The 21151-nt window shown below is 40.9% G+C and overlaps 1 protein-coding gene across 3 annotated transcripts in view; it reads right to left on the reverse strand.

Annotated features, from left to right (window-relative positions):
* The window catches only part of LOC104336537 (VPS10 domain-containing receptor SorCS1), a 311179-nt gene that overhangs the window by 17656 nt on the left and 272372 nt on the right, over positions 1 to 21151 (reverse strand). For all 3 annotated transcript variants that reach the window (XM_075423698.1, XM_075423700.1, XM_075423699.1), the window contains exons 17-23: positions 21020 to 21133; positions 19812 to 19983; positions 11399 to 11585; positions 6522 to 6655; positions 4443 to 4566; positions 3339 to 3451; positions 100 to 231 (exon numbers count right to left, since the gene is read on the reverse strand). In XM_075423698.1, coding sequence (XP_075279813.1) covers positions 100 to 231; positions 3339 to 3451; positions 4443 to 4566; positions 6522 to 6655; positions 11399 to 11585; positions 19812 to 19983; positions 21020 to 21133 — 976 coding nt within the window. The remainder of the gene's footprint in view (positions 1 to 99; positions 232 to 3338; positions 3452 to 4442; positions 4567 to 6521; positions 6656 to 11398; positions 11586 to 19811; positions 19984 to 21019; positions 21134 to 21151) is intronic.

Raw genomic sequence — 21151 nt, forward strand, 5'->3', positions numbered from 1 at the left:
ATTTGTACCACAATTATTTGTTCTAACCTGCCTTGGAAATCCCACATATATATACACAAATGTGTAAACGTACACTTCTCCAAGTAATGGACACAATACCTGCTCTAGGTCTGCTGCTGTTCTTTTATTTTCTCCTGTGGCGTCTTGATATGGTAAAATGAAGAGCTCGGCAGATGTGGGCAGACCAGGGAGCACTGCGACCAGAATGTGCTTGCTTGAAATACCTGTTGCCTGATACATAGACAATTAATGGACAGATAAACAGCGGGGATGGCACTGAATGCTTACAGCTTCTTTGCTAAGGCATCACAGTACTTATACAAATGATGTAGGGTACATCTGGTACAACAGGGAGAATCTTGTTAAAATCCACTGCAGGTAAAAAGTCAGGGATTAATAATTTCCTGATCTAAGCTGTTTTACCATGTTCTCCAGTAAAATATGCAGGGTCCTAAGGCAACAGTGATTACCAGACATACTAAAAGGAGCTCCTAAACAACAGTTGCATATGGTGCGATTTGCTTTGTCTAAATTTAGCTATTTTAAAGTTACCTGACTATCCCAGGTTAGTCCCTGAGGTTCTTCATTCAGTCAAAGGTAATAAGCCGCATGTTAAAGGGCAAGGTATGTGGGCAGAATTGCACTCTAGAGGTGCGATTAGCCAAAACATCTTAAAAGCCCCAGGGACAGAGAAGACAATGAATCAAGTTTGAATCCCAAAAGCGAAACAAATTCTTATAGTTCACATCCCGAGTCAATTCCACAAGTTAATGCGGGTAATTTTTTTTTAAGTGTTAAAGATTGTATTAATCTGCAAAATTTTTTTTTTGTCTTGTTGGCTGAAAATCTTAAGCAATTAGTTTAAACCCAAATCCTCCTTCAAGACAAATTAGCCAAAATTCAGAAAAAAATACCCCACAGGCACCACTACCAGTGTCATCTCTGGTCATGGGTTTCAGCTGCTGCTACCATGACATTACACAATCAGATTGTGGAGTTCTTTTCCAGAAAAGGAGCTAGTTTGGCCTTCAGGAAGTTTTGTGAGCCAAAAGAAGGAGAAAGAGTTTGCTGAGTCTTGCTCCATTGGCTCTTTTTGTTGGAGATCACCTACCAAATCTCAAGGTTTTGATTTAAATCTTAAATTTCCAAGCCCTGATTTTTGTAGGTCACTTTTAAAGGAAAAAAAAAAAAGTGGCCTCAGATATAAGGGCAGATCACAGCAGCTGGATTCCACACAGAGATGACCTTGCAGTCAGGATTTGTAACCCTCTCAGACATTAACTGGACTTAAAACTCGTGAATTCTTCTTCCTGATAGTTCAGGAGCAAGGACTTGGAGCAGCTGCTCATTGAAGGAAATGATGGACAGTGGACAAGGCATCAGCGAAACTGATTACACATCATCATTACACGAGCTAATTCTGTGGCTATCCCATGTGTGACTGCTGACAACCCAGGGAATACCACATAGACCTATGAAAAGGGAACCTTTCCCCTCCACTGCACACCAAAGAAAAGCATGTGGTTTTGTTGCTGTTGGTTTTTTTTATGTGGATTTAGAAAAAAAAAAAGTAACAATATAAAGGTCTCATATAGTCTTTCCAAGTATTTTGTGAAGCCGGGGCTTACGTTATTTGTGCTTGCCTGGTGGGTTGCTTCAAGATGTCAAGAAAAAGACACACTATTACCAGTTAATGGAAAGTCTTCATTTTTCTGGGGCTGGGTATGATTTTTTTTTTTTGTCTGGAAGCTTTTGGCTGATCTACTCAGTTCATTCTTGTCTTCTTCATCAAAAGCAGGAGACAGGACTCAGCAAACCAATGGTATGAGCAAATAATTATGATCACAATATAAAATGGGATATTTTGTGATACTATGAAATTATCCCTACTTATAGAGAAGATCAGGTTTTAGTAGAGAACTATAATTTCTTATGCAGAATTTTTATACAAGTCTATGGTACTCTGTAATAAGAATGTAATACTTTAATAAAAGTTCATAAAAATTCTATAGCACAGCTATAATTTCCTATTGAATTATTTAGTTATTCAACTCATTTTTATACATTTTACTTAATTGCTGTAGAAATCTATCGGTTTTATCTTTAATTTTTACAGGAACTTCTCACAAAGGCTTGTTTAAGGTGAATCATTTAGCTATATAAAGAGGGATAATTAGCTATCAATTTTTAATTTTTTTTACTCAAACAACAAAAAGACTCTTTGTGTTTTCACTGCTCTGCTGTTGTAATGTAGCCTTGGTACTGTAGTTTTATAATCCTTTTTTTATGGCTTGATTTTTTTTTATTGAGTTGTTTGTATTCTGAAAATTCATCCTGAAGATAAATGGATCCTTGAATACTTGATACAGACATAAATAAGTCACAAGAACAAGCTCCAGAAAAATGTTCTTTTATTTTTTCCCCTTTCCTTCTCTCCTCCTGTCTTTTGAGCAAATCGAAGAAGAAATCTCAGAAACAGTCCAGACAACTTTATGTACACCTGATTAGTGCACAGTGTCTTTCCAGTCTTTTTGCACAGATGATGCACAGATGAAGAGCTTGCTAATAACATCTACAAGCTTTGTATCCTTTCAAAATCTGAGTATCTTTATTTAAAACAAAAAAAAAAGCAGAAACCCTATTTCATATGGTTCCTTTCACTATTTTTCTGCTGAGCTGAGAAACCCCAGCTGTCTCTTCTAACTTTTCTTAGCTTCTCAGTTTGAGATCCAAATCTTCAGCCGCACAAGAATATTTTTATGACATTCTGTTCCACAGTTAAAGAAGGAACTTCAGAGCTTCTCCATAGTGTTGATGGGGAAAATAGCATCCAATCCTGACCCATGAACCTCATGGCATGTGAAAGACAAAGCACTTACTGTAGTGCTCTTCTCTGTAGTAAAAATTGATTTCTTTTTGGTCTCGTAAGTTTCCTACAGCATATTTGCAATTCCTTTAGAATAGCACTACTTTCCACTGCTGTATAAGAATAGCAGTAAAAGAAGTAAGAACTGCAACACAGCAGTAAAGACATTTGTACAGCTATAGGTAGGTATAAATAATTTATTTTCTATATGCCCTTTTCTCAGAAATCTTCCACATAAACCACTGTCAGTGAAATGAATAAATCGAAGGCTGACTGTGAGCACCAGATTGTCACAGGATGGGATAATTTCAGCTGTGTAAAATTTAGGATTCTGGCCCCAAACACTAGTCTAGTCTTCTTTTATAGTTGCTAGAAACAGAGAGACACCTTGAGTGAACAGTTGATTGAGTCCTAATGTAGGCACAAAACAGAAATTAGAACCATTGTAACTCAGGTTATACACACTGCTTACCTCCACCAGAGCTCTCTTGACTACTCTGCTGATGTCCCTTCTCCACTCTGGTATATCTGGATTGTAGTCATCCAGGTTTGGAGAGAACGATAACCGCAGGGACTGAAATTGCTCTGCAGATACAATGACATGGTGGTGAGTAAAGATTGTGAAATACCTCACTGCCAAAGAAGCGGGCAGAACCTAGTGAAACCTGCCACAGTTCCTGCTTTCCTTAATCAATCGGCAGGTGATGCACAGACTGCCAGAGAATCCAGCAGGGAGTCTGAGAGAGTCACCGAGACATTCACTGCTCGGGTGTCCTGGAAGTAAAAAGGGTGATCAGTCCTTGCTTCAATGGATGAATAGCACTGGAAAGCGAGCTGTGTGTTGGGAATGTAATTGAAATGCTACCTCAATCTTGACTTCTGAAGCAGGCAAGCCCTGTGAAAGAATCGGTGATTGTGCTCTCATAAAACATGCCTTAAACACTTGAAATCTTAACTGGAAGGAGACAGGGATAAAGGTGGGGAGAGGACTAGCTTTGGAAAACATACTTCTTAATCTCTGTTGCTATTAACAGAGATGCCCACGCTGATCACTAAGACCACGTGCTTAGTATAAACAGCTAAAATTGTGATTCCCAGTGGTTCTTAGACTACATCTACACTATATGAAATTTGTGTGTCTTAACTGCTGCTGAGGCCTGAGTACAATATCAAATCAGTACGGATTGCTGTACAGAACTGCAGCACATAGCACTGACTTTTCTTTCAAGCAAAGCAGCTTTTGCACGAATTAAGAGGCCTCTACTGGCCAAGAAGGGGGAAAACCAGCTCGCAAAACGACCTAACATTTTGACAATCATTTAGGATGACAAAATAGTGATAGAGCAGATGCAGAAGGCTCTGGGAAGGAGAACAATCCTCTGCAGTCACCTCAGTCTGAACTAATGTCAGTCAGCAGGCTTCAGAGTTGTTATGCTGAACTGATAACTTTGAAACTGAGTTTATAATCTCACCCCAAGCATCCTGGAATAAAGACCTTATGTTGCTGTCAGCTAACCTGGCCCTCTAGCTCTTCACTATGGAGAATTCTACATGAAACAAAGGAGGAAGAGCTCACCATACACAGCAATAGTCTTTGTATCCTGAAGAATGGTGTTTCCTGCCGAGACCTGAACTGTGATGGTGTTCATCCCTTCCACAGAAAATGTGAATGTGATGCTCCCTTCCAATGTGATCAGTGGCTGCAAATACATTAGAAAAGGAGAAATTTAATTAATTTGGCTGGAAATGAAAAGCAAAAATTAGTTTGGTGCTCTAGCCTATTGGGATGGTTTGGGGAGTCAGTTCCAGCTTGGAAACTTAAGACACAGAAAGCGTCCTGTTACTTGGAAGCCTGTTTTCTGGAGAGGGCCCAGGGATCCAAATGGGGATGTCCTCCTGAAGCTCAAAATAAGGTACCATAATTTCCAAAGGAGCCAAGTTCTAAGACCTCAGTATTTGCTTCCCACTTAGCATGCTGGCTGTTCTGGACTCCATGTTAAAGTGCCCATCTTTGCTGCACTCCCCAGAGAGGTCCAGATCCTAATATAAGGGCCCACAAGACTCGCTTGCTCAGGTGTCACACTCGTTTCCCACGTCTAGCTGTCAGTAGTTTGTTTAAGGTCGCTCAAGGAGGTTGTGAAAGAATGAGGAGGCAAATTAAGATTTCTCACTTCTCGCACGTTATCCTTAGACATGGAGACACTATTTTTGGAAAGTGATGGTGTTTAGAGAGGACCCAGATCCCCTCAGCCTGCTTCGCTGTGCAAACTAATTTATCAGTCAGTTGTGTCCCCCTTTCAGCAGTCTCTGCCCTAACTTCTGTTTTCATTTATTAATGAAATCTGGGTGAGATCTTCAAAGCACCCAGTATGAAGTCAAACTCTGTTCCCATTGTAGTCTGTAGTAAAACTCTCACTTCAATGAGAACAGAGTTAGACCAACTCTGATCACTTAGGAGCTTAGCAGATCAGAGGGAAGGTTAAAAGGTGACAATCACAGCCTTTAAGTACCTCTAGGGGGAGATGATTTCTGATAGTACAGAGTTCTTTAATCTACACACAAAGGCACAGCAAAATCCAACAGCTTGAAAACGAAGCTAGATGAATTCAGACTACAAATGCAGTGCATGCATTTAACGCTCAGGATAATTATCTGTGGTGAAACAGTTGGGGAAGAAGGTAAGAAAGAGAAGCAGTGAATTTTCCATTATCTGAGGGAAATCATTAATGCAACACAACACCAACAAAAAGTCAGGTTCTGCCTTAACCACAAACAGTTAAATAAAGCAGAAAGTACCGATGAAACCCTCTGACCTGCATTATACAGAAGGTAACCATCTGTGGTTGAATGTCCCCCTTGGCTCTACAAAATTCATGAGAATCTCTCCCCTCAGAGACTAATTAGGGTCTCTGAGTACTACAGCCACAAAGGTATGTAAAATAACAGTTACAATGCCTGTGCAGATTTACCAACACTGCAAGCATAGAGGCAACAGAATGTGGCGCATGCTGTTCTCATATCTGAGCACAGCCCAGAGGCAGGGAGGTTGTTGGGAACCATTTTATCCACCGGCAGCACATGATAATAAGGTCTTCTTGCACATGTGGTTTAACATAGGGTGTCGGGGCTCAGCGTATTTAAAGGGAGGCACAGAACTGATGGCAGTCCTTCCCTTGTTAGTCACCAGAGAAATGAGGTTTAAACTCTAGGGCTATGTAAAGTCAGTTCTAGATGTAAAAACAGCTTTAGTTTGCAAGGTTAGTTTCCTAAAAAAAACAACAAAAAAACCCCAAGCTTTTGTTGTTGTTGTTGTTGTTAACTGGGGTGGGGTGGGTGGGAACACACTAGAAACTCTTCTGGATTTTGGTTCGCTACGTCCATGTTGGATGTAAAGGCAGTGAGAAAGCTATTGGCAATTTGCATGGAACAGCAATAAACCCTATAGCTAAGTCACAGGAACAAAGACAAAGCAGTTCTTACACATCAGCACTGGTACATCAAAGAACCATTGACCACAGTCTATTGGTCTCTGGCTTACAATTTTCCTGAGTGACTATTTAGAAGCATTCTCAGATCCCTTTCCCTCCCTCCCTCCTTCCTCAGTGAGAGCGCTCCTCTGGTATTGTTTTGATCTCTATCCATAGGGAATACAAACCTCCGTGTTGTTCCCAAACCACCAGATGTAAGTAAGTGTTCCAACTTGGCTTGGCCACAGTACTGCGGTGGCATTGACCTCCTTGTTCTTTGTGGTGACAAATGGTAGAGATAAGTGAATGTGTTCCAAGGGGCCTGTAGAGACAGAAGCAGCAGGTGAGTCTTCCCTCCCTCTGAAATGTCAACATGGGGGAGAAAGGAACTAAGGGGATGTCCATTGGTTTAGGGGAGAGGAGTCCTCTCCAAATCATTGTGGGGCATGACAGTTAATGTTTTGGCTTCGTGCCATTTCTAGAGAGGCAAGCTTAAATCTCTTCCTCATAGAACAGCAGCTACCCCTGTACCTGGAGCTGAAAAACTTAGATTCTACTGAATGAATGTCATATACTCAGGGATGTTATATACAACTTAAAAAATAGGAGCAGAGCCCTATTGCGTGAATACGGCTTTCACTGGGAAGACATAAGAATGTGTAGGACAAATGGCTTCAGTGGACATGAAGCAGCTCTGCTGATGCAAACTGCTATGATTTTGTGAACTTCAGCAGTGGTGTATCTATTTATATCAGCTGAAATTCTGTCTGAAGGCAGCTATTAACCAAGTGCCTTCATTTTAATATTACCTTAGACTTCGTTCTTTTCCTCAATAAACTCGTTAATTTCTTTAGTATAAACAGAACATAATTCATTCGACACGTGACATTATGCCCAGGGTTACACATTTCCCATCTTACGGAGACAGATGGGCCTTTGTTGTTACATCTTGTTCTGTAGATAATTTTTTAAAATGTGTTCTGACTATTTACATCGAGAACAAAGCAATTGTACTGAGAGTGACAGAGAAGGAAAAAGAAAGAAACCCCAGGTGACATGTGGACATGGGTTTCTTAAAGAAATTAAGGCCACATCTATGTGTCCAACATCTGCAAGCTTCCCAGTGATGAGAAGCAGAGATGACAGCCTGGGAGGATCGATTCCATTGTCCATCTGGATTTGAGATACATTGCTAGAGGATTCTACGTATTTCAGGACATAATTTATGACCACATCAACACTTACACCTTGCTTTTCAACCTAAAGGAACACCGCACGTTTTGAGCAAGCAAACTGTACCCCTACACAGCACACAGGCAGAGAGGCAGAGAGAGACACATGCAGAAAACTTTGCCCAAATCAGACTCTACAAACAATGCCAGCATAAACAAGGACCAGTGTTCCCGACTTGGTCTGAAATGCAGCTTTCTCTGGGTTGTAGACACAGCTGCTGCTTAACCTGATGCAGCCCAATTAAGTGCTATCCATGATCAGACTAACCAAAGTCTGCTATAGACCAGACAATGGCTCATTTTTTCTTTTATAATCAGCAGTCACCGCTCTTCTTGAAAACTCATGAGAAGCCAGAGCTTCACCTTTTTGATTTTAATGGTATTCTCCTGCTCAGACACATTTCTGTGACTGGGCTGTGCCTGCTCTCAGCAAGACCCCGAGACCTGAGAAACAGCAGCTTCCCAGGGTAAACATTTTGCAGCTTGGGTATCCTTTGCGATGTTTGCCAAATGCCCCATGTCAGCAACAGCCCTCTGAAGAAATAAATTTCCAAACCCTGGATGCGGTGACAGCAGTGACAATGGAGCCCATATAAAGTCTTATACACTCCAACACAACTGCACAACTGCTCTGAGTACATCTCCGATGATCCTGCACTGCAGAGAGCGCCCAGCACCTCCTCGGACCTCCACCACATGGTGGCCAGGAAAGAATAGCTCAAGCAAGTCAATTCTGCCTTCGTATTTCTGTGCAAATAACTGACGGGTCAAAGTGGCTGAAATGCTGAACTGTTATCTGGCCAGCAGATGGGGATAGCTCCCTCTGGATAGGCCTTCAGCTTGGTAGGAGACTACTTAGTCCCAGGTAAATTTGAAGATAATTCAAAAGAATTCATTTCTGAGCTTCATGCGGGGCCATGGAGACTACAGATCTTCATCTGTCCAAGGAGAAAACTGTGTACAAGTCCCAGATAATAGAAAGGGAGAAGCTTCTCAAAAGGTTCATTTGGACAGGTGATGTTATTCTGAAGCATTCAGCCAAATGTGTAACTCACTTTGCAGAGGAAAATTTAGACCTGTCAGGACAGTTCAGAGACAACCTGTTGGCTGGAGAAGTAGTTTATATACAATTTACTGTCCATCCACCCTAAAATGCTCCTGTCTCACAATAGCCTGCATTTCTGGATGTCTGGACCAACTGCAGCGAAGGCACTGCTACTGCGCGCTGGCCCCACGGCTGCGGCAGGAAGAGAGGGCACAGGACGGAAACTTCACTCTCATCTTTGAGATCGCAAGCACCGTGGTTCCGTGCCTGCAGTTTTCCGCTCAGCAAGGCTGCTGGCCACGGGTAGCGAAGGATGTTGAAGGGTCCAAATCTGGCTGCACACATTCATCTATCAATCTGTAACAAGGGGTCACCCAGTTAGTAGCCCTTCCTAAAAGTCTCTGGACGTTTAGGCTGTGCACTGCTTTTCTACGGATCTTGGCAATACGGTGTGCGTGTGTCTATTATAATAACAGATATTTTTACAAAACTCCCCAAAGTCCCAACTCATACACCTCAAGCAGAATACTCAGCAAAGAGCTGAGTGGCAATGCAAGTATTTAAATAGGATCTAGAAGCTTTTGTGGATCTGGGTGTTAGGCTCTGAAGGGGACTGGATTTACTGTACATCTTCGTCCTCAGCAAATCTGCTGCTAGCCTGAGTGGCACCATGCTCGGTCTGCAACCTGCCCAGACATCCTTAATTCTTGTCATGTAGAGAAAGGTGGGACATATTCCTTAGAGCCATCACGCCTCCAGGGGGCAGGCACAAATAATGATCGCACAGTACTTAAGTCCCGTGCTGGCACTACCTATGCACAGCACAGAAACATACGCTATCAGCTGCTAAGTCACACAAACATACCTGAATATAGTTTATTTCTTGTAGTGCTTAAACAATCAAAATGGTTGTTAAGCTTTCAACGTCTCAAGAAAACGGAGTAAAACTGCTATAAACTAGAAAGCCATTATGAGTGAGAGTGAAGGGTGGGCACCTGCCTTCTCCTCCTGTCTTGTGGTTGTTGCATTAGAAAGCAGTTGTTGCTTCGCATGGCCTCATTACTTTGCAGCCAGACTCAGGGTGTGCAACGGTCCCTGTGGAATCGGCTCTTGTCAAACAGCGAACAATTACAAACCCTGCTCACACAAGGCTGTCAGAAGCTCCTACGAAATATCAACCACCAAAACACTTCTCCATTTGTTTCCAATGACCTTTACAAAGAGTAAAAAAGGAAAAAGAAAGATGCGGCTTCTGTTGAGCTGACTTTCATAGCTAGCAGCAGTGGAAGGGGGATTTCTGAATTCAGAGCCCGCATCAGCTCCCCTGATAGTTACCCAAGCACAGTCAGGGAGGCAAACTAAAATGTGACTCCAGAACTGAAGAAATTACACAAACGTGTATAAATGTCTATTCAGAGGAGAGGTCCTTTCCTCTACCCCACTTAAAATGATACTTAACTAAAAAAAAAAAATCAGTAGCTGTCTAAAAGATGAGAATTTACCTTAATTCACCAGTGCCTCAGAGGAGAAGTGATCTAGACAAAGCCCTCAAATCAAAACCCCAGGCTTCACAATAAGCTAATTTATGAGTATAGTGATTTTTGCAAGATATTATGAGTTTTTCAAACACGTTGTGCTGCTGAAAGATTACGTGACACAAAAGTTTGCCACAGACTAGGATCTGTTGGGTTAGGGAATCATAAATGGTACTCTATGATCGTGAACTGAAGGTCTTTCGGAAGAGAGGCACTCAGGGAGATATTTACTGCTGCTTCTCAAGTGCGCCCTCATAAACCTCCGATCTCCCACAGCTATACCTCCTACTGCTCCCATCTGGTGACACGACGATGCACCATTAAAGAGCTGCCCTCTTCCCCCGAAGAGGCAGCTGTTTTGATGCTGTACGAACTAACTCCAAAACTAGATTTAAAGTATACGGAATGTGCTAAAATATCTAGACAATATATGGAGTTAGTTTGGTAGAGGATAAGTGGTATTTCTGTAAGCATAACTTTGGGGTTTGGAATTTCCTTTTTTTCATTGAATCTGGCACACAGTGGAAAACATAAATAATCAACAAAAATTCCCCCCCCCTACCCCCCCTATAAAGAAAACAAGGGTCCCAAACAAAACCCATTAAGGATGTTACAAAATTTCAATAATAAATTGCCCCTTTGGGTTCATAACCATGTGCTAGAATAAATATGAAAGAACACATTGCTTGTTTTATGCAGGGACTTGAGATACATTTCAGCTGCAAACCAGAGACAGCTGAAGTATAAAAAGGTTGAAAAGAACAGCAGAAGAGCAATGTGAAGATAATATTTTTTCTTGTAATACTCTTTAACACCAAGATTTTGGTTCCTATGACAACAGAAAGACAGAAACACACTGGTTTCCATTCCAGAATTGTATTTCATTAGGTTGTATTTCCAGGTTGAATTTCATTAGAGGGTAAAACACAGGTGCAAAGCAAAAGTCAAGACTTTTAAAAATGATTAAAGATCCTGGATGTCTTTGTTTTTCTGTAAGTGTAAACATGCTAATGAAGGTGCATTTCAGAAAGGGCTGGACGCTCCTTTGAGGTATTACAAATTAGACTATGCAAAATTAGAGGTGGAATGTGGTTTAAAAAGCAAATGTCTCTATTGCCTGTGGCTCCTCTCAGTCTGGAGTTCTCTGATGGAGGACAGACAAACTCTCATAAAGCCCCAAACGTCATCTCTGAGGACAAGCAATAATTTTTTAAAGAAGGACAGAAGCTAACAACAAGTATGAACATACGTACACGTTACATGCAGGTAGAGGACAGCATTGTCAGAACCCAGGCTGTTTTCCACTAGCACGGTTACTCGGAATATGCCCACGTTCTGGTAGATGTGCTTGATCCCGTCTTCTGTTGAGCTGAGATTGGCATATGACACAGCAATGCCGTCTCCAAAATCCACCTGAATGAGGGATCTCTGGAGGTCTCCCTGTGGTGACAGAAAAGAGAAAGGGTTGGAATAGACTCTGCTTTTCTTTTGAGAGACTGGATCAGTGGGGTCACCTAGATCTACCAGAGGATAGTTACAAGGTCTGACGTTACCTGAGGAAAAGTGGTCATTTCATCAACTTGCTCAGTAGTCAGTGGAGAGAAAGATGTGCGGTTTCAAACAGGATTCAATGGTTTGGGCACTCTTGAGTGTTTGACCATGCCAACAGAAGGCATCAAATGGGATACGCCCCCACGGAGGTGAGCATATCTGAGCTCCTCAGCTCTGAATCTGTTTTAGAAGGAGAATATATTCTCTCATGCATGGTGCTGGCCTTGGACAAAGATCTCTGAAGGACCCTTAGATGATCTCCCAATTCCTCTAGGCTATCATCACTAGGGCTTTCATCATCTTTTGTTACTAAAAAAGGAGATTATGTCTTCAAATATTTTTCAGTAAAGCCATACTGCTGGGACAAAAGTTGTTTGTGTGGTTAAAACTGCACCACCATAGTCACCCTGCTGGCTTTATCATCTCTGAGTATATTTGAGGTCATGCAGTTGAAGTATATTTCAGATCAAGGTATATTCCTCTGCATGTTTGAGTTAGCAGCGGAAGATGAAAAGGTTGACAGCATTTTAGAAAAGCCCTGTTTCTGCAAGTGTCAAAATTTGTGCTCTAATGAGCGTTTTTTCTCGTCTTCATTTCCTTCATAGCCATGAAACACATGGTGTCTACAGGTGCTGCCAGGGAAGGCAGCCATTTCTAAGGCATGCAAGATTTAGATTTCAATTTTTCTTCCAAATTCCCTAGGGAGAAAAGATGCTGACAGAGACATCTGAAAATCTAATTGGAGACGAGATTCAGCTGCTGTTTCCCCAGTTTTTGTCATTTGTCTTGGCCTTTCCTGTTTTGTTTTAAAACCCTTTGAACTGGAAATACATTTTCCGTTCTGTAAGATCCAGGCTATAACACTTCTCTGAAAATGCCACATTTTGAAAAGCTGACATTTAAAATTCTAGCTTAGAAAGGGAGAGAAAAAATTCAGGAAAAACAAGAGACTGTGTTTTGACGTGTTCTAATGTTTTATCCGTGCCAGGTAAGAGCACAGGCAGAGTAAGACAGGAAGAGAAAGCAGGTGAGCAAAAATTGAAACATTTCCCACACAGCCCACACCTGATCTACATCAACCCCAGCCCTCTGTGTCTCAGGCAGCTCTCCAGAGCCACTTGCAAGTGCCTGTTTTGCCAAAAGAAGTTTTGTTTTGCAACAATTTGATGCATATAGATACATCTTGCAAAAACCTCCAGGTCCTCCTTGTCATTTTTGACAAGACCAATACCACATGATCGTGATTTTCTGAAGTTTCCAGCCCAATTAAGGTAGACACAAAAGTCTCAGCATTACTTCTACAGCCACAGCAAAGTACTTGAATGCGACCAGCACCGAGCTGCCTTTGGGCAGCCTCTTTGGACTTCATTGCAGGAGGTTTTTAACGCCAGTGCTCTTCAGCATTAAGGCAGAGATTTGCCAGGCTGGCTCTTTGTGGTGATATCTCTGCATTCAGGTCCTATATTTTGAACACACTAAGCTAGTCAGCAACCAATTACAATAGCTGAAAAAAATGAAGTACTTTTGATGGATGTTTTTTACCTTGAACTAGGTATATGCAATATGCACAAGCTTGGATATAACCTGAAGAAGCACACTGCAATCTTGATAAAAGCTTTAGTGCGGCCAAAGACTTCAGCATACGCTGAACTTTAAGCACATGAGTACTCATTTTAGCCTGAAAAGAAGCCCTGGGAACTAAAACCCAAGTTTCACAAGGCCCTATATTATACTTTTTACCTATACAACATTTGTTACTAAAATGTAAATCAGAAATTTACTGTTTTCTATACGACTTTTTCATTAAACTTCCAGGGGTTTCCAAGCATACACAAAAGATTCCCTTCTCTCCTTCCCTTCGTCACCCTGCCAAGCCAAATGCATGTTTTTCCTGTATCTTGTCAAAAGAATAAGTCTAGGGCATACACAAGACCTGGATGCCTCCAAAAACCTGTGAAGCTTCCTGCCTCAGGGTATATCAAGAAACAGTCCATACAGTTTGCAACAATATTTTTACATTTTGATTACATCATGCAGCTCTCAGTATTTTTGGTGTATGTGAGACCCACCTAGCACAATTCTCTCTCAAACACTCCATCTGAATCTTGCCCAGAAGGTAGTAATAATGAATTTTCCTTATTGACTTTCAGTATTTGTATCTAAATGAAAGTATTAAAACAATGCAACGCAGTTCAAGGTTTTTAATTTTGGTACCCATGTTTCAGATTTAATTTTTAAGTCTTCAGTTATGCACTGACTTAATTATCCTTTGCAAGAGACAGACACTGCTCTTGTTGGATTGTCTTCATGGATTAACGTTTTGTGCTTTCTTCAGATTAACCCGCTTCCTTCTTTGGTATTTTCACATCACCATCAGGAAACATCCATCAAAGATATTTCTGTTGGAACTGAATATCACGCATGGGATACCTTTAGTCTAGGTCTGTTTAAGGCATATGTTTAATCTTAAACAGACATGCAAGACCAACTTGATCAAGTACTGAAAAACGTGCTTTCCTGTGCAAATTCCTGCTTTCAGAGAGATGCTCTTAACTTTTTAAAATCAGAAACTGAACAGAAATTTGTCTTTTATCAGAGCAAATATCTTGATACTTTTCACGTGTGCTTCTTTTTCTACTCCAAAATAGTTAATTGTACTAATCAAATCATTCATCCTGACTGCCAGCTGTGCCAGCTCGACTCAGCTATGAGCCTTTTCTATAGAACTAGATCTTCTGTGCTCCACAGGCATCAATAAGTACAGCCTCTCAGGATTATGCAGAATAATTCAACTTGTGTGACTGTAATGCTGTGTGTCATAATGAAGGCGAGGTCAACTATCATACATTTTCATGGAATTTCAGCAGTGAATTTAAAAATGCATGAAAGGCTCATGGATTTCAGGATTTCAGGATATCTCTCAACCAGTTTGTCATCATCGGTAACACAGAAAATGCAATTATAATTCAGATGACAGTGATATGGGGGAGGGGATGTACTGACCTTCTGTCTGTGTGTTATTAACAGGAATGAGGTGGTGCTAGTAAGATAAACAGCCGTGATTCAGCATGTGCGTTTAAAGTTTGGGTGAAGGTTTTGTATTTTTGTAATCGTTACTAACTTGTGATGTCAAAAGAGGGAACACAGTAGGATACCACAAAAAAATGCAGACTATGCTTTGCATCTTTAATTTGAGTACCTCAACAATCAGAACAATCCTAATTCTGAGCTCAACTCCAGAGACTTCAGCTGAGCTGAATTCTGAACTGCACAGAACGACAGTGCTGAGGTGGGAAATGCTAATGGTATTGTCCCCCAAGTGGAGTCCCCAAGCTCATTAAATGTTCCTGAGACACACTGTACCTTGTACAGGCGTTTATTAACATTGTCATTACAGAAAACCATAGTGGTCTTCAGGAAATTCAGGGCTTCGTTTGTATATACACATGATAGCCTTCTGAGCATTCAGCACAAAAATGAAAGGCACGGAGGGCATCAGGGAGAAAGCAAAGCTCTTTGTTCAAATAAGGGAATAAAAAAACTCAGAAAGGTTAAGTTTCTCACTCAAGGTCACGCAGAAAGAGCTCAGAGTGTGGTTCAGGAATGAGTTCAGATTGCCCAAATTCTAGCCTGTGGCCTGAACTGCAGGAACAGATGAGCTTTCCCCACACATTAGTCTAATCCAGACATCATACAGCAGCAGCAAGTAGTCAAAAGCAAGCAAAAATCTACTCCAAGTGGAGTGACTTCGTCAAGTGAGAACTGAGGCAGGCCTGGAATGTCAAAGACTTTCGGCTGTCATTTTCTCAAGATAAAGAATAAATTAGAGGAGGCAGTTTTTCTGTGAATTATCTGTAATGAAACAGCCAAAGCCCTGAACCTTTCTGCCCTGAATGTCTTTACTGTCCATTTCCTCAGCAAAGATGTATGAGCAATCAGATGAAACGAGTTTGAAAGCCATTGTGTTGAATAGCGTTGCTCTGGAGGCTGCAGCATTCAGTGTCTCTGCTGAAGCACTACAGCAAGCAAAAGCTTCTGATGTTCATACAAATAACTCGAACGGACAAATAACCATTTGGTTTGTGACAGGCAAGAGACCTACATGACTGTGTGATGAGGAAGGTACACAGAAACAACACCCACTTAATAAAATTCCTCTATTTTCTACAACAGAGCAGCAAAACATGTCAGGGACATTGGGTTGAAGAACTTCAGTAAGAAAAATGGCTTTGTAATTTTTGGCTTTGGGTTCTTTTGTTGCTGTGCAAAAATAAAGTAAGGATTTAGGCTGTTTAAGTCAGGAAACAAATATGCTGTCAAATGCTGCAGTGTGAAAAACGGCAGCTATGGGTCTGTGCATACAGCCTAGGCCAGGACAAAGCACTACCCTTTAAACCGGCAGCATTTTGAGGCATTGGAAAAATTTGCTTTTAAGCAGAACTAGTTTTCTCCTGTACTGCTATTTAGTGACACAGATGCTGTTGTTATTCTGCCTAGCTCGATGGAAATTAAAGAGCAAAATTACCAGCATTAAGTGTGGTGCTCTGCTTATTAACCACTTCCATAATGTTTCGTACAATGGGACATATGCTAATATAAAAGGAAATATTGATGCTTCCTGGCTGTTGTCACACAGTAAAAATATCATTATTATACCCAGAGAACTAACCTGGACAAACCTTTCCAATAACAGAACCAAAGATATTAAGTGCAAGGTGACTTTGCAACAGTTTTTAAGAAGTCATACAGAAATTCTAAAAGCTGACAGGAAATTTAGACCACTTTGGAAAGTATTCTTATATTCAGGTCATTTAACTATGATTTGTTGGTTGGTTTTGCTCCTAATGATATTTATATGCTGCCAGACATAAACGCTTCACAGGAAAATTTCATGTGAGTCAGGGTTAGAGAAACTGGGCCAGAGCCCCAGCTCTCAGAAATCAGCAATGCTCTATGCACTGCTGATTTTGGCACCTGGTCCCTCTTCACTTGCACTGTTTTCAGCGATTGTTTCCCTTTTGTGTCTTCTTCAACATCAGAACACTTCTGAATGTCTTGTCTTCATTTTTGTCTTCAGGCATCTTTTACTGGCATTGTGTCATTGTCAGAATGACACAGTCCCGGCCCTCAGCATCACCACAGGCACAAGCAGGCTCTACAAGAAACCCCTGCACTGTGGTTCCTGCCCCTCACCTGAATGAAAACACTTTTTTACTGACACCATTTCCCTCTCCCTCCCCTCTTAGCAAACCCCTCCACTACAGAGATGCAGTGACTTTTCAGGGCCTCCAGTGAGCCTGCCTCTGCAGTTCGTTCTTCTTTTCAGACCCAGGTGGGTCCTTAGCTGGAGCAGAAAGCCCTAGAACAGTAACAGGAGTACAAATATCAAACAAACTCTTGTACCTTTGCTCACCAGCTTCTTATCTTTTTTTTTTTTTTCATGCAGGTCAAGTGGAATATAGGCATCAAAAGACAGAGCTGGCAGGCTGTGGTGTATGGAACAGCTCTGCAGATCTTAGGTTTCAAACAAATTCTCTCAGAGGGATACAAGAGATGTTAAGATGCATAGGGACTACAACACAAGCAAAAGCCACTGCTTTTTTACAGCCTAAAAGATAACAACTCTGACTGGCATAAGCTAAAGGAAGAGTTTCCACCAGGGTGAAGCACTTAAAAATATTGGCCACCCCTCCAGGGAGCAAGGGTTAAATAGGACAACTTTCTCCATATGATGTTGGGAAAAACTGCACGTGCATACACAGGCATATCCAGCCTTTTTTTAACTTGCCTGATGCCTTCTCTTCAACAAAAATGGGAGTGGCACAGATTTTGTGGATGGTGAACATCCTGGATTGTATTATCCTGTATACCTGTGCAGGGTAGAACTAAACAGAAAATGGCAAGTTCTTGTTTTGTGATACCTCTGTCTTGTTTGCAAGGGAAAGAAACTTCCCTTTGAGAAGTGGGGTTGGACTGAACAGTCTCCAGAGATCCAACCTCAGTTATTCTGTGAAACCAGTATCTAGTCTATAGAAGGGTGGTTGTTCTGCTGGGTTTTCTAACTGTTCTAGTGAGTGGTGTGATCTTTGTTACTGAAACAGTTGCTTTGGTAAATGCTTTAGTGTACATACAATTATGCTGCTATAATCAAAACTTGTTCTACTATAGCTTGCATATAGCTGGGCAAATTTTCTTCTTTATTGACTATTCTTTTTGCCGCAACATCAGCCCAAAGTCACTGTTAGATTGGGTCAAATTTACTCAGAAGTTTTGTTGGTTGCTCTGTGAAGTCTTTATATTGACAAATCTAAGAGCAGGAGGTCAAGATTCATCTAGCAAGGAGAATAATCAGAAAGGCTGGAGGCTGATCAATACTGCTGCAGCCCTCAGAGCAATTCCTAACCTCTTCCTTCTCAGATATACTGCAGACTCAGATTCACTTATCAAAACATACTTTACATAGTCCCTGATACACAGCATGAGAAAGGCTCCATCTCCTAATGGAGAAGCTGTTGCTTTCAGACTCTGGTGAATACTGAAGCAGGGTTATCAAAAAAGATCAGAATCAACAGAAAAGACAGCACAATTCACACAAGACTCCTGTATAATAAAGTGGTCAGGGCATTCTTACAGGATATGTGAATTTAAATGCCTGGAGAAGGAAGAGCAGGACTTTTGTCCTGAGTTTCCCACACCGTGGGTGATTGTCTCTCCCTCTGACTATTGGCATAATTCTTTGATAGTTTTGTGACTGACTTCTCAGACTACCCATCTCCTTCTCTCAATCTGTTTTAAAACTTTGCTGAGAATAGAAAGGCGATGAAATGAACACTTTTTTTTGGGTCTATAACAACACCTTTCTTGATTTTTTTTTTTTAAACTTATTCTAAAAGCATGAAGACTTTGAATTTTGTTTTGGGCTTTTTATTCTTCATCCTTAAGTACAGAAGTCGATAATTTATCCTGATGAAATTACATGTTTATACTCTTATGACAGCATCTACAGTAGCAACATTGTATCACTGTCACTACTGAAATAAAGTGACCACATTTTGGAGAAAATGAACATTCAGGTCAAACAATTGCTTCAGGTTAGATATGGTTTATTATATGTTATTGCCTTTACAAATCAGAACATCTGGTTGCTGCGGAAAGCATCAACAATGGAGATGTAAAAACCCCAACACACCTCCTAAAAAACTTTGCTACAGAGGTCATCCTCATTTCTCTTTCCTCACTACAGATGACTTTTATTACAGAGAGGATCAGAGGTAATTTCCACAAATGGTCTCAGCCGTAAAGGGATACACATTGTGTCCTAGTGTAAAAGCATAGCTGGTTTAGGATTTATTGGCCAGCTACACAGGAAGAAGGGTTGAAGTGTAAAGAAATCAAACTGGATTAGAGAAAAAGAGAAAATAGTTACTTTGTGAATTTTATTATTTGGGAGCCTAGAATTAAATGTAGAGAAAGAAGTGCTAAGAAGAAGAAACAGCCAACAAGATTTGAAACATTTTTTTCTAAGGATTCAGAAACGGAGGGAGCAGAACAGTGAAATACCAAGTTAAGTTACAGATGTAACAAAAACACAAGCTTTGATCAGAGTCTGAATCAGCTTCACATTTGCAATCAATTTGAGACTTAATGCTGATGATGACATCTTGAGATTTCATCCATAAACGCCTAAACATTATGTATCAACTTGTGCAATGGGGACAGATCTATACATCTACTTTAGGCCATGTTTGGTTGAAAGTCAGTGTCAAATAAAAATGGAAATTCAGTTTCAAACACAGCAAGAAGTCAAAGCACAATTAAAGGTGGGGATCAGGATTCAAACCTGCACTCTCCAGTTCTACTGAGGAATTCCCAAACCAAACCAGTTCCGAGTTTTTGTCAATTTCTCCCAACTATTGCCCTCTGCACTGCAATACTGCATCTCCATACATCATCCATTACATTTTAGAGCAAACTCCACCTCTGCTACAGCATGGAGCTGACTCTATCCCCAACTCACTTGGTTCACCTCTTCAGCAATTTGCAAATTTTGTCTGACATGAATCAGAATCAGACACCCCCATGGGGCCTGGGATGCAACATAAAAATAGAGCCTACCTCTTCCAGCTGCACCAGGAAAGAGACATTGTGTCCTTGCTCAGCTGTCAGTTTGCCATCAGATGTGATTATGCGAAGGCCCTGGGGCGCTTTGCCAGGACATTGCTGTGGTTTTGCTGTGTACCGTTCCCTCACACCATCCGTGCAGTTATTAGAAACAACTTTCCGGTATCTGCAAAGGAAAAGAGAAATCTGTGGAAGCTGCTGTCAGGGAGCGTAACAGGGTTAAATGGGAACAGGGAGACATTTTTGAGGTTTCTTTAGACTAAGGCAACTGGAAGAAAACAGATTCCCAAATGTATTTTAGCATTTGTCTCAGCTAAGCATTCCTCATGTGCCTAACATACAGGTAGTTAATACTGTTGTTATTGGCATGTAATATTTTCCTGCATGGCACACCTACATACCACATATTCATAAACTGCCTAAAACATAAAATTATATGATGATCTCTGTTACACGTTACATATTAAATAACTATAAAGTTATAAATAAATGATATACACATACAGTATGGAGTTGTATTCAATTATTCTAGTTAGGCATAGCTTTTCTCACATGCATAGCTTTTCTCACATGCTCTCCACTTCTCATCAGTTGTGAGGCAACTCTCTCTAAAGATGCAACTCCCAATAGCTACAAAAATTAGAGAGTTGAAGAAAAAAGCAAATTCTGCCTATGTTTGAGTGTACACAGTGCCAAAACACAGCTTGGGTTCCTCTGTTTGATTTAATCAGTTGCATCAGAAATTAAGTTTGAGGTCAGGATCTTAACTTAAACTATGTCTTCCACTGACATCCAAGAGGGCCAAAGAATAATCAGCATTCAGGCTAGCTGTCCATCTGTTACTTCTGTTCACATACACATAAGTTTCATCACTTTCCTCTAATTTGTTTTCCATCATTTCTGCCTCACCTGATCCCATACAATTTTAAGAGGAGTCTTTTCAGAGACTTTAATGATTTGGCCTTTGTCTTATAGTTTTCCCCCCAAGTTTCTTTAAGGCGTCATTTTTCAGCAAAATGTCTGGACCATACATGATGGAGATCTGGAGCGCCAGACTGTGCACCCTAACAAACTCAGTGAAGAAGAGGGCCCCAGGGCTTCAACTGGCTTTGAGACACCTATAGTATATGCAATCTGTGGTCGTCATTGGGTTAAAGTCCATACGGGTTGCCTAGCTAAATTAAGTCTGGTGTGACACTTACCCAGTGCTGTTGAGATAACTCTGTCCAAGGCTACAATCTTTTGACAAGGAAGATGGGTTATACCAAAATGCAGGTAAACACTGCCCATTGCTGTGACGTTCGTATCCATAATCACTGTTTTAACATTAAAAT

Source organism: Opisthocomus hoazin, chromosome 6 (assembly GCF_030867145.1).
Source record: "Opisthocomus hoazin isolate bOpiHoa1 chromosome 6, bOpiHoa1.hap1, whole genome shotgun sequence".
In the NCBI taxonomy this organism is placed as follows: domain Eukaryota; kingdom Metazoa; phylum Chordata; class Aves; order Opisthocomiformes; family Opisthocomidae; genus Opisthocomus; species Opisthocomus hoazin.